General features: G+C 47.7%; 2 protein-coding genes and 1 non-coding gene across 4 annotated transcripts in view; all 3 read left to right on the top strand.

Moving 5' to 3' along the window:
* Positions 1-1,226: 1,226 nt before the first annotated feature.
* Positions 1,227-5,147, top strand: DUSP12 (dual specificity phosphatase 12). The gene is made up of 6 exons (XM_070397163.1): positions 1,227-1,500; positions 2,353-2,466; positions 2,548-2,666; positions 3,039-3,135; positions 3,427-3,613; positions 4,529-5,147. The coding sequence occupies exons 1-6, from the start codon at positions 1,250-1,252 to the stop codon at positions 4,688-4,690; spliced, it is 930 nt and encodes a 309-aa protein (XP_070253264.1). The 5' UTR covers positions 1,227-1,249; the 3' UTR covers positions 4,691-5,147.
* On the top strand, positions 3,809-3,941 carry LOC138996487 (small nucleolar RNA SNORA42/SNORA80 family). Its single transcript, XR_011468781.1, has one exon. It is a non-coding gene; the product is annotated as a small nucleolar RNA SNORA42/SNORA80 family (small nucleolar RNA).
* A 2,507-nt stretch (positions 5,148-7,654) lies between the features above and the next one.
* Positions 7,655-13,610, top strand: part of ATF6 (activating transcription factor 6) — a 138,111-nt gene continuing 132,155 nt past the window's right edge. For both annotated transcript variants that reach the window (XM_070397162.1, XM_070397161.1), the window contains exons 1-2: positions 7,655-7,740; positions 8,508-8,800. In XM_070397162.1, the coding sequence (XP_070253263.1) occupies positions 8,749-8,800 (52 nt within the window). In that variant the 5' untranslated portion in view covers positions 7,655-7,740; positions 8,508-8,748. The remainder of the gene's footprint in view (positions 7,741-8,507; positions 8,801-13,610) is intronic.

Here is a 13,610-nt window from a genome sequence, read left to right as displayed (position 1 = left end):
GCCAGCTTAGGAGTACCCTCATTAAGTTAATAACAACGTACCTACCTATATAGTTTAAGTTTAAAAAATTTGGCTCTCAAAAGAAATTTCAGTCGTTGTCCTGTTGATATTTGGCTCTGCTGACTAATGAGTTTGCCAACCACTGGACTAGGTCACGGGGAACACAAAACACATCCCCCGAAGGGTAAATGGTGCCACCTCGTGGCCAAGAGCACAATGCAGTTTCCGATGTGTTCGCGGCTCCGCGGGGCTTACTGATAATTCAGAGGGGCCTCCCCCTCCTCCAAGGAGCTCCAAGGTCTGCAGAGACTTGCAACGCGGGGAGCAGCGGGCGCCCCCGGGCCTCTCCTGGGTCACTGCGGCCTCAGCCCCGCAGCCCCGCAGCCCTGCTGGCTGCCCGTGGCGGCGACTCCTTCCCGCGGTGGCTGGTCCGCCTCTTCTGTCCGGAGCCCTCCTGCCCCGCTGTCCCAGCTTTACCCGCCCGGACGCCTGTCCCGCATCCTGTCCCGCCGGTCGCTGTCCCAGCTCTAACAGACAGACGTCTCTCTACCCGCCCGGACGCCTGTCCTGCGGGAGTCAGGGACCCCGCACCCACCCTGCGCTGGCAGACCCGCCTCGGCCCGGGTGCCACCTTGCACCCCCACCCCCCCATCATCCCGGTCCCCTCTTCCTTCTGTGTCTTAGCTTCGCCCTCTCTCCTGATACTTCCCCGCACTTTAAAAAGGTTCAAGTCTTTCCTGTTAAAAAAATAAAGAAAGAAACATGTCCCTCAACTCCGGTTTCCCTCTGGCTGTAGTCCCTTCTTTCTTGAAGACACGGGACCGATTGCTTAGAATACAAGCAGTGGGGACTGGGCGAAGGAGAACAAAGGAAAAACAGTCCCGGAGCGGGATACACACTGAGTCCGCACGTCGGAGGAATGCTCTGTGCTTCAGAGGCTCGATCACGCGGCTGATTCGGCCGCGGAACCAGCGCTTCAAACTTGGCTGCAGCTGCTTCGTGGGAAGCCCCGGAGCCCGAATCCACCAGGTGGGGGCCGTGTCTCCGCGGCCCAAACAGCCCTTTCCCGGGAGCGCACTTCCGCCGCCGGCCGGGTCCTCCGAGGGCGCTGCTGTGAAGCTGGCCGGGCGCGGGGGCCGCTCTAGCCCGCCCACTCTGTGGCGGGCGCAGGGGCCGCTCTAGCCCGCCCACTCGGTGGCGGGCGCTGGGCCGGGTGCCACCGCGTTGGACGCCGGCGCGCGCGGCGGAGATGCTGCAGGTGCGGCCCGGGCTGTACCTGGGCGGAGCGGCCGCCGCGGAGCCGGGCCGCCTGCGAGAGGCGGGCGTCACGGCCGTGCTGACGGTGGACGCGGAGGAGCCCGACCTCCAGGTGGAGGGCCTGCGGAGGCTCTTCGTGCCCGCACTGGACGAGCCCGAGACCGACCTCCTGAGCCACCTGGGCCGCTGCGTGGCCTTCCTGGGCCGGGCCCGCGCCGAGGGCCGCGCGGCGCTGGTGCACTGGTGAGCGGGCGGGCGGGCGGAGGGCGGCCTTGCCCGCATTCACTCACGGTTCCATGGGTTCCTTTTGCAGCCTTTTTTTTCTTTTAATGTTTTTATTGCTTTTTAGAGAGAGAGGGAGGGAGAGGGAGAGAGAGAGAAACATCGATGAGAATCATCGATGGGCTGCTTCCTGCACGCTCCCCATCGGGGACCGAGCCGCGACCTCCTGGTTCCCGGGCCCAATCACGGCTGGGCCTTGGCAGCTCCTTTTTTGGGGGGGGGCGGGGGGCGGGTGCGGGCGGGAGTGAGAGTGCTGGGGGGAGATCGCCAGGTGAACAGACAGGGCCCCGGCGGTACATGACGCCACGGGGTGCACGGGCAGCGCCGGCTCCCGGAGGAGCTTGTGTTCGGGCGCCGGGGACCTGTGGCTGGTGCAGCGGAGTCGGGGAGAGACGCGTCGATTGGGACCCTCGGACCCCGAGCCTAGCTCAGGGGAAGGAGCAGGCGGTCGCAGAGGCGGAAAGAGTGGAATGGGGATGGTATGTAATAACCACAGTTTGAATTCTTGGCGTCAGAGCAGCAGGCAGTGATAGGAAAGCCGTCTGAGACCAGATCTGGGGCCCTTCATGCCAAGAGCAGAGGAGCCTGGCGTTGTTCCGAAGCATAAAATCTTAGATTCCGTGGATCCTATTTGGGTGTGTAAGACGTTCACATGGTTCAGAATTTAAGAAGAATAAGGAAATAAAGGAATAATTATTTTGCACACGGATAGTATTTCAGAAGCAGAGAGTTTGAAGCAGAACTTGACCATTAAGAGGGGCTGAGGTTTTTGTTTGTGTGCTTTTTGTTTTAATTGCTATTTGCTATTTTAAGTCATGCAGGAGTCAGCCGCAGTGTGGCTGTAATGACTGCTTTTCTGATGAAGACTGACCAACTTACCTTTGAAAAAGCCTATGAAAACCTCCAGACTATCAAACCAGAGGCCAAGTGAGTTCTTTGTTAGAGTAATCATTCTGTTTTTGTGATTTTACTTATTTCAAGAAAACTTAACTTTGTTTGTCTTTACAGGATGAATGAGGGTTTTGAGTGGCAACTGAAATTATACCAGCTCATGGGATGCGAAGTCGATACCTGTAGTGCAATTTATAAGCAATATCGTTTGCAAAAGGTTACAGAGAAGTATCCGGGTGAGTAATAATCGCTCGTCTGTACTGGGACCTTTCTAGATGCTATTTACTTTGACACCAAGCACCGCAGGTGTATTATCTCACTTTCCCAGCAACCCCTTGAGACAGGTCCTTTATTTCCTTTTGAAACTGTGGTTTAGCAAGAAATACCTTGTTCAGGGTCACATGGATTGTGAGTGGTGGGTCTGGGATTTGAACTCAGGCAGTCTGCCCAGAACCCAAGGGATCTCCTACCACATCCTACCTTTTCAACGCTGGGTGCTTTTTAAAAAAATTTCTGAGGTTAGCACTTGTTGCCTCAATTTGACGTTAACTGAATTTTGTCTGAAAATGCAGAGTGTAACCAGTAGATACATTGTCATTGTCATGTAGAGCTGCAGAGCTTACCTCAAGAACTCTTTGCTGTTGACCCAACCGTGGTTTCACAAGGATCGAAAGAGGAGGTTCTCTACAAATGTAGAAAGTGCAGGTAAAATATTTTGTATTTTCTGGAGATTTTATCTTGTCTCAGCAGCTGGAAAGTACTGAAAGTTTCAGTTTATTAAATCTCTGTAGGGAGAATTTGTTTAGTTGAGTACTATAGACATTTCAAATTCAAATCTGCTTCCAAGAATGTAAATTCTTAGTAGTAAAGCAATCAAGTTACTTGTAGAGACTACTGAAAATTAAAGTAGCCCTTTAAGAAATAACTGCACATTTCATCTATTTTTTTTTGTTACTTTGGAAGTCATTAATGCTTTTGTTTGTTTGGAGGCTGCAGGAGGTCTTTATTTCGAAGTTCGAGCATTTTGGATCATAATGAAGGAAGTGGCTCCATAGCCTTTGCCCACAAGAGACGGGCACCATCCCTCGTGCCTGTCACGGGGAGTCAGGCTCAGTGCACATCCTATTTCATTGAACCTGTGCAGTGGATGGAACCCGCCCTGCTGGGAGTGATGGATGGGCAGGTGAGGACACACCTGATTTTCTAGTTTCATTAAATCATCTATCTTTTGTTCCTTGTTGCATTTTAAACCATATTTTATCTAGTGTTTTACTCCATCTTAACTACTTTCTTTCTGAAGATTATATCTTTTTAGTGTAGACAAGAATCTATCAAAAATTAAACAAAAACCAGCTGTTCTAAAATAGTGAACCACTCTGCATGGGTTTGGGTTGATGGCAGGCCCGTCCCGCTGGGTCTCTCATAGGTCCCAGGCCAGAGCAAGCTGTGGTCTCGAACCATTGCCTGGCCTCTGCCCGTAGGCTGCAGGCACTGAAGCAGGTTGCACAGTGGAAAAAATAAATAAAATAAAATAAAGTGAACCACTTTTGACTGAGAGGTGTAGGTCTAAGTTAGTTCTTTTTAGTGCTAAAAACACATTAGAAGAAAATATAGTAGACTTGTTAAGCATTTTTGGACTTATCTATTTTACTAGAGTATTAGTTTGTTTTGTTTTTAAATAGGCAGGAATCTAAGGCCTAACTATAGGCTCTGAATATCAGAAACAGAACATGAGAATCTTAACATGCTTTCCTACCTTTAGCTTTGATTGTTTTGGTTTGAAATCTTAAGTTGCGGACTGATTTAAAAGCCAGCACACATGCCACACCTATGAAACATTCTATTTCATGTCTTAAGCTTCACCTTTTCCCCCTGGGGCTGGAGTTAATCTGTTCCTCCTTGAACCTGCTAGGGTACAACATGCTTCTTATTCTTGACACAGCTATTGTAGGAAATTGCTCTCCCATTGCATCCTATCGATTAGATCTGAATTTCTTGAAGGTAGGGCCCAGGTCCTGTTTCTATATTCTTTGTTGCCAAAGATAATTGTTTTGTACAAAAGTGAATGAATGAAGTAGGGAATTTGCTTTTTTTTCAGCTTCTGTGCCCCAAATGCAATGCCAAGTTGGGTTCTTTCAATTGGTATGGTGAACAGTGCTCCTGTGGTAGATGGATAACCCCTGCTTTTCAAATCCACAAGAATAGAGTGGATGAAATGAAAATGCTGCTGGTTCTGGGATCACAAATGAGAAAAATGTGAACTTGTGACATTTGATATGTGAAAAAGAAACTTGCTGGATGGTGCATGCTACTTGCTTCTCATCGTTCACACGGCGTCCTGGTGTTTAGACTGTCAGCGTTTCATTTGAAATGTGAGAAGATGCACTCACTTGGTGTGCCTTGGACACTGTTTACGTGTTAAGACTACTTTATATGGAAATAAAAACTTTTTCCTTCTAAATCCTTACCCAAGGATACCTTTTTTTATTGATTTGGGAGAGAGAGAAACATTGATGTGAGAGAGGAACATCAATTGGTTGTCTCCATACGAGCCCTGACTGGGGATCAAACCTGAAACCTGGGTATGTGCTCTGACCGGGAATCAAACCCTTGACCCTTCAGTGCACAGAACAGTGCTCCAACCAATTGAGCCAGGGCTCAAAACCTCTTCGTCATGTAAATTACACTTTATTTGATATTAAAATCTATAACCCAGATACTTCCTCTGTTTCATGTATTTTAAAGAGTTCTGGTTTTGAGAATGTTAGTTATGTGATCTTAAGATCTGGATGAACAAAAGTATGTAAAAAAATTAGAAACTATCATTTAAATAGAGATATTCTTTTATTTCTAGAAATCTCTTTTTAGAGATATTAGTAAATCTACATGTCTGGATTTTTCTTGGAAATGTAGATGGAAAGGCTATGAGGAAAACACTGACTATGGTGTAGTTTTCTGTCACTGTTCAGGAAGCCCAGGTATCTAAAATTTTAGAAAAGTGTGTTTAAGACTCCTTTTTAAAAAAAAAATGTTTTTATTGATTTTAGAGAGAGGAAGGGTTAGGGAGAAAAACATCAATTTGGTTGCCTACCACACATGCCAGGGATCAAACCTGCTACCCAGGTACGTGCCTTTGCACAGGAATCCAACCTGAAACCCTTCAGGGAGCAGGCTCTGCTCTAACCAATGTACCACACTGGTCAGGGCAATTAGAGCTTTTTAAGATACAAGATTGCTGCCCTAACCAGTTTGGCTCATCTCCAGTAGGGGGCGTGCAGGAGGCAGCTGTTTCTCTCTCATTGATGTTTCTAACTCTATCCCTCTCCCTTCCTCTCTGTAAAAAAATCAATAAAATATATTTAAAAAAAGATACAAGATTGCTGTATAAAAAATCAATAATTACTCTACCCCAGGAGTAACTGAATTAAAAAATTGTGTAAATCAAGACTGTAAAACTATTAAAAGGAAATTAAAAAAGATCTTGACCTCAGGAGTGGGAAGGGTTTCTTTAGCAAGATACAGAAAGCAGAGATCACAAACAAAAAGGATGGATAAATGTGACGTCACTGAAATGAAAACTCACAGGATAAAAACCCCATAAACAAAGACAAGTGTTGGCCTAGAACAGTGATGGTGAACCTATCACACGCGTGTCAGAGGTGACACGTGAACTCATTGTTTTGGTTGATTTTTCTTTGTTAAATGGCATTTAAATATATAAAATAAATATCAAAAATATAAGTCTGTTTTACTATGGTTGCAAATTTCAAAAAATTTCTATATGTGACACGGCTCCAGAGTTAAGTTAGGGTTTTTCAAAATGCTGACACGCCGAGCTCAAAAGGTTCGCCATCACTGGCCTAGAAGCTCTCTGTAGCATATGCACCAGTGAAATGAACAGTCAGCTGTCGAGAGGTACACATGATTGAGAGAAAGAAAATTCAACAGCAAGTTTTATAAAAGAGAGGAATGGGACATTCCCAGGAGAGGAAATAAGGTTTAATAAACACAAAAAAGGATGCCTCATGACTTTGTCAGAAAAATGTAAATTATAGACACCTCTCACAGTGGCAAAGAAGTGTAAAGTGTGACCGTATCTAGTGTTGGTGAGAATGTGGAGCAAAGGGAACCTGTCACTGCTAGCCAGGGAGTAAATTGGTGTAATTTGGCAAATATTAATGCTCCTCTATGACCTGGCATATGTCTTAGACATGCTTGCACATGTAAATAAGGAGACTCACACAAATTGAAACAATTTAAATGTCCATCAGGGAAAGGACAAAATATATATATATGTGTGTGTGTGTGTGTGTATATTTTTTTCAAATAAATACTAAAAACAGTTTAAACACATATCAAAAAGTAATGTTGAATGACTTGGAAAATAGAGTATGATACTTTTATGTATATTAAAAACCCCAAACAACACTAAATGTATGTATCTACAAACATTTAAACATGTAAAATAAATAAAAATGGACTTGAATGAGTCCTATAATATTCATAATAAACATTGCCTATGTGGATGGAGGGAAAAGTGGAGTTCAACTTCATAATGTTTAATTTCTTATGAAAAATCTAAAGTGAAAATGGAAAATGTTAATATTTATTTTTGGTGATAAGTACACAAATGCTTGTTTCATAATCATCTGCCCCCCCCCCTTCTTTTTGTTAGTCCTTATCTGAGGGTATTTTCCATTGACTTTTAGGGAGAGTGGGAGAGAGGGACAGACAGACATCTAAGTGAGGGAAACACATCGGTTGGTTGCCTCCTAGGGGAGCCCAGGACAGGGCCCCGCCTGGGGCGGATCCTGTCTTGACGGGAATCAAACCCCGGACCCTTTGGTCCGCAGGCCGACGCTCTAGCCACTGAGCCAAACTGGCCAGGGCTCTGGCCCTTTTAGTAAAAGGTAAAAGTTTTGAAAATGAAAAAATGAAAACTTGATGGAGTTCAGTCATGGTGATTTAAAAAAGTGTATATGGTGGGTATAGAATAGAAAGCTCTTGCCGGTTTTATTTTAGTTTTTATGTCAATTTTTGAATTTGCGGTTGGGTGAGAATAAAGTGTTAGGAACTTCATCCAAGTGAAAGCTGTCATAACCGATGGTGGCAGAAGTGACGTTCCGGGAAAGGGACCTGGCGCCGGTGTTGGGGGGGCGGGGGCCGGGGCTGCGTGCGGGGTGCGGGTGACGAAACCCGCGGTAAGCGCGGCGGCGCGGAGGATGCTGGGACGCGTGGGGCTTGGGAGCCGTGGGGAGACGTGTTCTTGGCGTCGCCAGCGCCCTGAGAAGACGCGAGGCGCGAATCCCGGTGAGTCGCCTTCTGGGAACGTCTCCGACGACAGGCTCAGTGCTGGGTCGGTTTCCGTCCTGAAAAGGGTGGGCGTGCCCCCCGTCGTGGAGGCGCGCGGGGACTCGCTCTCCGGTTCTGGGCGCGGGGACTGGCCCGTCCGCCCGTGTCCCGGAGCGTCCCCCCGCGGCCGGCCCGGGCCCGCGCCGGCGCTCCTTTCCCGCGGGTCTGCGGCCCCGGACGCTGATGGCGAGCGGCCCGGGCACAGCCGGATCGCGCTCTCAGCTCCGGTGCTGCCCGGAGACCTGCTGACGGTGTTCGGGGAACCCGCCAGTTGTTCAGGACGGGCATCACTTTTCCCTTTTGATTTTTTAAAAAATATTTTTATTGATTTTAGAGAGGAGGGGAGAGGGAGAGAGAATCACTGATCGGCTGCCTCCTGCACGCCCCCCACTGGGCATCGACCCGCCACCCCGGCAGGTGCCCCGACCCAAACCAACCCGGGACCCTTCAGTCCGCAGGCCCGCGCTCTATCCACTGGGCCAAACCGGCCAGGGCCCTTTTTGGTTTTTACTTTACAAAATTTCCCATTACAGTGGACAGTCGAGATTATTTTGCACTGGCTGCAGGTGCACCGCAGGGCGGTGGCATGTGAAGTGGTCGCCGGCCCTTCCGGGGCCGATCCGCCGCGGGGCTTGGTTCCTACCGCAGGGGCTTTGCCTCTCGGTCAGCGCCATCGATCCTTTATTTCGCTGACGCCGGTTCGCGTGTCTTTTTCCCTCTTACAGCCGCGGGACAGGAAGCGCGGCCAGCGCGGAGGGGCGAAGTCGGCGTCGCCGCGTTCTGGGACGTCCCTCTCGGGTCCTGCGGGACCTCGCGCAGTGAGGCAGTTTGTCCGCGTTCGGCCACCGTCTCCTCGGCGTGCGCTGCGTCGGTCCGCCCGCTTCCGCCATCCCCGCCCCCGCGTGGGCCACCGAGTTCCAGGGCCCCGAGTGTGTGCCTGGGCGCGCGGGCGGCGTTGCCGGCACGATGGCCTCGCCCTTCAGCCCGGGGCTCCCTCCGCGGCCGGAGGAGGATTGGGGTAAGTGGGGTCCAGAAAGGCCCGGGTGGCTCGGTTTCTTCCCGCCCGCCCGCCCGCGGCGGTGACAGGTGGGACGGTCTGCCGGACGAGGGCTTCCCGGACGAGGGCTTCGCGTGCTCCCGAGGGTGCTGCCGACTCCCGAAGGGAATGGCCGTCCGTTGTCACTGTCCCCCTGGGGGCGCACCAGGCAGGGACTTTGTGGGGCGGGACGACGTGGTCCAGCGCGGAGGGCAGGAGGCCTCGGTGGAGCGTGGGACCGGGTGGCTGCTGGATTGTGTGTGCGTGTATGTGCGTGTGCCTGTGTACGTGCGTATGTATGTGCCTCTGCGCATGCGTGTGTATGTCTGTACGTGCGCGCACTTATGTGTACCTATGTACATCTGTGTGCCCGTGTGTATGTATGTACCTATGTATGTGCACGCGTGTACCTGTGTACGTGTGGGTGGGCTTGTGCGTACCCATGTACACCCGTGTGTACATGTGTGTATGTACCTGTGCCTGCGCGCGCATGTGTATGTACCTATGTACGTACGCTGACTTGTGTGTGCATATGTACACCTGTGTGTATGTGTACATGCATGTGTGTGCCTGTGTACGTGCATGCCTGTGCACTTGTGCATACCTATGTTCACCCATGTGCATCCATGTACCTGTGTACGTGCGGCACTTGTGTATGTGTACCTGTGTATGTGTGTGCACATGTATATTTGTCAGTGCATGTGTTTGTAAGTGTGTGCACTTGTGTATGTGCACATGCACGTGTCTGTGTGTGTGAAATGTGTGTGCAACAGATGTTCATCCTGCGGCATCCACTGTTGCTCTGGGCTGATGTCTGTCAGTGTAGCAGAGAAGTAGAGACCCCGGCACCTGCCTTAGGACCCGCTCATCTGGACGGACCCACAAGCCCTGTAGTCCTGACTGTTCTCCAGATACAGCTGTAGGTTTCCTTGCTAGGATAGTGTGGTGACTGAGGTGGAGAAGTATTGTCATCTCTAGAGGAACCTTATCCCGCCTGGGAGTTCGAGAGCTGATGCTAATACAGTACTCTTTTTGGGCTTTAGTGGGAATTGGGATTGTGTAGGTTCTGGAGTGGCCCTGTGCTGAGCCTACACCATTCACCAGCTTTGGAATTTGGGGGGAACCCAGAGCGTCTTCATCTTTCCTCTTGGGCCATCCTTCTCAATAGCAAGAGTGGAATCTCAATTCCATTTATTGAACTGAAGTTTCACTTGATTTTTCAAAGACAGAACTTCTTTTAAATTACGGTTAGAGATTTAGTTCAACCCTTGGGTAGATTTTCTATGAGTTGCTGGAGAAACTTTAGACGAGTGGTTCTCAACCTTCCTAATACCGCGACCCTTTAATACAGTTCCTCGTGTTGTGGTGACCCCCAACCATAAAATTATTTTCATTGCTACTTCATAACTGTAATTTTGCTATTGTTTTGAATCGTAATGTAAATATCTGATATGCAGGATGTATTTTCTTTTTTTTTTAAAATATATTTTATTGATTTTTCACAGAGAGGAAAGGAGAGGGATAGAGAGTTAGAAATATCGATGAGAGAGAAACATCGATCAGCTGCCTCCTGGACACCTCCTACTGGGGATGTGCCCGCAACTAAGGTACATGCCCTTGGCCTAAATCGAACCTGGGACCTTTCAGTCCACAGGCTGACGCTCTATCCACTGAGCCAAACCGGTTAGGGCTGCAGGATGTATTTTCATTGTTACAAATTGAACATAATTAAAGCATAGTGATTAATCATAAAAACAATATGTAATTACATATGTGTTTTCCGATGGTCTTAGGCGACCCCTGAGAAAGGGTCATTCGACCCTCAAAGGGGTCGCGACCCACAGGTTGAGAACCTCTGCTTTAGACCATCTACTCCAGGAGTATTTTCCCAAGCTAAATATAACAGAAATAAGAACAATTGCCATTTATTTAGCATTTTGTCAGGTGCCCTGCTGAACTCTTGCACGTATTATCTTTTTTTAAAAAAAATATTTTATTGATTTTTTTACAGAGAGGAAGGGAGAGGAATAGAGAGCTAGAAACATCGATGAGAGAGAAACATCGATCAGCTGCCTCCTGCACACCCCCCACTGGGGATGTGTCCACAACCAAGGTACATGCTCTTGACTGGAATTGAACCCGCGACCCTTCAGTCCACAGGCCGATGCTCTATCCACTGAGCCAAACCAGTGCTGGCTGTATTATCTTTTTTTTTTAATGTTTTTATTGATTTCAGAGAGGAAGGGAGAGGGAGAGAGTGATAGAAACATCAGTGATGAGAGAGAATCATGGATCCGCTGCTTCCTGCACGCCCCCCACTGGGGATGAGCCTGCAATCTGGGCGTGGTCCCTGACCGGGAATCTAGCTGTGACTTCTTGGTTCATAGCTGGACGCTCAACCAGAGTCACACACACCAGGTGCTTTATCTTATTAAATCTTCCCAACAGTCCAGTGAGGTTGTTATTTTACAAGTGAGTGAACTGAGATTGAGAGAGAAGGAATGCTCGGCGTTGGCGCTAGAGAGAAGCAAAAGCAGGATCCGAACCAGGTTGGTCTGCCTCCCAAGTCTGCTCCAGTCGATGTTCTGTGCTGCTTCCCTGAATTATTTCTACCGACTGGATTCTTACCAAGATCCCCCAGTTATATTAGGTCATTAAGACTGTTTTCTCAGCTGGTAAACGACTAAATATTCATGCTGTTTCTTAAGCTATAGCTGTGGGTACTTCCTGGGAGCATTGTGTTACATTTTTCTTCTGATACACAGGCTGCACTTTCCTGACTGATCAGCACAGTTGACCCCTGGTCTCCATGTTCTTGTTAAAAAGCATTCAGATCTTGTGGTCGGTCACTGTCCCCCTGAATGTGCCATTCCCAGGCTTTCTTTTCAAGCTGTCAATAGTCCCCTCTTAATTCACACTTTAATCCCTGATGCCTTAGGTGTTCAGTAAGTAGGATAGATTTTGTGGGCACTAGAGGGAAATGCTTCTGTCTGCTAGCGTTTTTCAGTAGAATATGCATTTTATTTCTGGGAAGTACTTAACTGATTTGATTTTTTAATTTTTATTTTTATTTATTTATTTTTTTAAAGGTCAACATAGTCTTTTTTTTTTTAATATATTTTATTGATTTTTTACAGAGAGGAAGGGAGAGAGATAGAGAGCCAGAAACATCAATGAGAGAGAAACATCGATCAGCTGCCTCCTGCACGCCCCCCACTGGGAACGTGCCCGCAACCAAGGTACATGCCCTTGACCAGAATCGAACCCGGGACCCTTGAGTCCGCAGGCCGACGCTCTATCCACTGAGCCAAACCAGTTCTGGCTGATTTGATTTTTTTATTAGAAGCTGACCAGTTCTATTTAAAGGGTCAGATTATGTAATTAGTACTTCTTGTGACCCTAGCAACTGAGTAATTGAAGAGTTGATTAGCTCAGAACAGCTGTGATGGGGAGTGCTCTTCCTACTTTAACTTGAGTGATGGAATTTTAGAGCGCGATTTCGAAAACATTTTCTGTGAAGGTCCAGATAGCAAATACTTTAGGTCATGTGGTCTCTCTCGCAGTTCCTGGACTCCAGCATGACAGCTTCACTTGGACACTGGAATTTGAATTTCACCGTTATTTTTAATGCTTAATCGACTTTATCTTTATACAGTTTTAGATTTACAGAATAAATAAGCAGATAGTACACTGAGTTCCATATTACACTCCCTAACTCCCATTATCTTGCATTAGTGTAGTACATTTACGGTATTATAATGGATGAGCCAGTAACTAAAGTCCATAGTTTACATTAAGGTTTACTGTGAGTTGTACCTTCTGTGGATTTTGACACATGTGTAATGTCATGTATCCATTATTAGAGTATCATAGAGAACAATTTCACTGCCCTCAAATACCTGTGCTCCGCTCACCCTCCTCCCTTCTTCCTGGGCTGATCTTTTCACTGCTTCTCTCGTTTCCAGAATGTCTTACAGTTGGGAGGGGGGAGAAGAGGGAGGAGATGGAGAGAGAGGAGTGAGAGTGAGAGGTGAGGTGTAGGGGGAGAGGGAAAGGGAGAGGAAGATCTCTTATAAGGCCACAGTCCTATCAGTTAGAGCCTCACCCTTAGGACCTCATTTAACCTAGTTACCCCCTAAAGACCACCCTGTTTCTGATGTAGTCACATTGGGGGTTAGTACTTCAATGTATAGATTTTGGTGGCACATAATACACAGTTTGTTTATCCATTTCCCTGTTGAAGGACATCTTGGTTGTTTTAAAATACTATTGACAATTATATATAAAGCTGCTATAAATATTCACGTGCAGGTTTTGTGTGGAGGTAAGGTTTTAGATCATTTGGGTGAATACCAGCAGCACAATTGCTGGGTCAATGGTAAGAGTATGATTAGTTTTGTAAGAAATTTCCAAACTGTCTTAGAAGTGGCTGCACCATTTGCATTCTCATCAGAAATGAGTGAGAGTCCTGTTGTTTCACGTCCTTGCCAGCATTGGGTGTTGTCAATGCTTTGGATTTTAGCCATTCTCATAAGTGTGTCATGGTATCTCATTGCAGCTTTAATCTGCCTTTCTCTGATGAGAGGTGATATGGAGCATTTTGTCATGTGCTTATGAAGTCATCCATGTGTCTCCCCTCTCCTCCTCCTGCCCTCTCTCCCTGCCCCTCCCTTGCATTTGTGTAAATACCACTTCACACAGATCCCCTAATTGTAAAATTTTACCGCATTTGCCCCATTTCTCTCTTGAGGGATGTGTTGACCCATTACCCCTAAACACTGCAGTTTATACT

Source organism: Myotis yumanensis, unplaced genomic scaffold (assembly GCF_028538775.1).
Source record: "Myotis yumanensis isolate MYYU_CA2020_CCGP unplaced genomic scaffold, mMyoYum1.0.hap1 SCAF_17, whole genome shotgun sequence".
Classification (NCBI taxonomy): Eukaryota; Metazoa; Chordata; class Mammalia; order Chiroptera; family Vespertilionidae; genus Myotis; species Myotis yumanensis.
The sequence above is the reverse complement of the archived record's forward strand: the minus strand, read 5'-3'. Positions and strand labels throughout refer to the sequence as shown.

Coding starts and splice junctions, on each gene's coding strand:
- DUSP12 (XM_070397163.1), top strand. CDS start 1,250: ATGCTGCAGGTGCGGCCCGGGCTGTACCTGGGCGGAGCGGCCGCCGCG. Junction 1,501..2,352: donor CGCGCGGCGCTGGTGCACTG/GTGAGCGGGCGG, acceptor TGCTATTTTAAG/TCATGCAGGAGTCAGCCGCA. Junction 2,467..2,547: donor ACTATCAAACCAGAGGCCAA/GTGAGTTCTTTG, acceptor TTGTCTTTACAG/GATGAATGAGGGTTTTGAGT.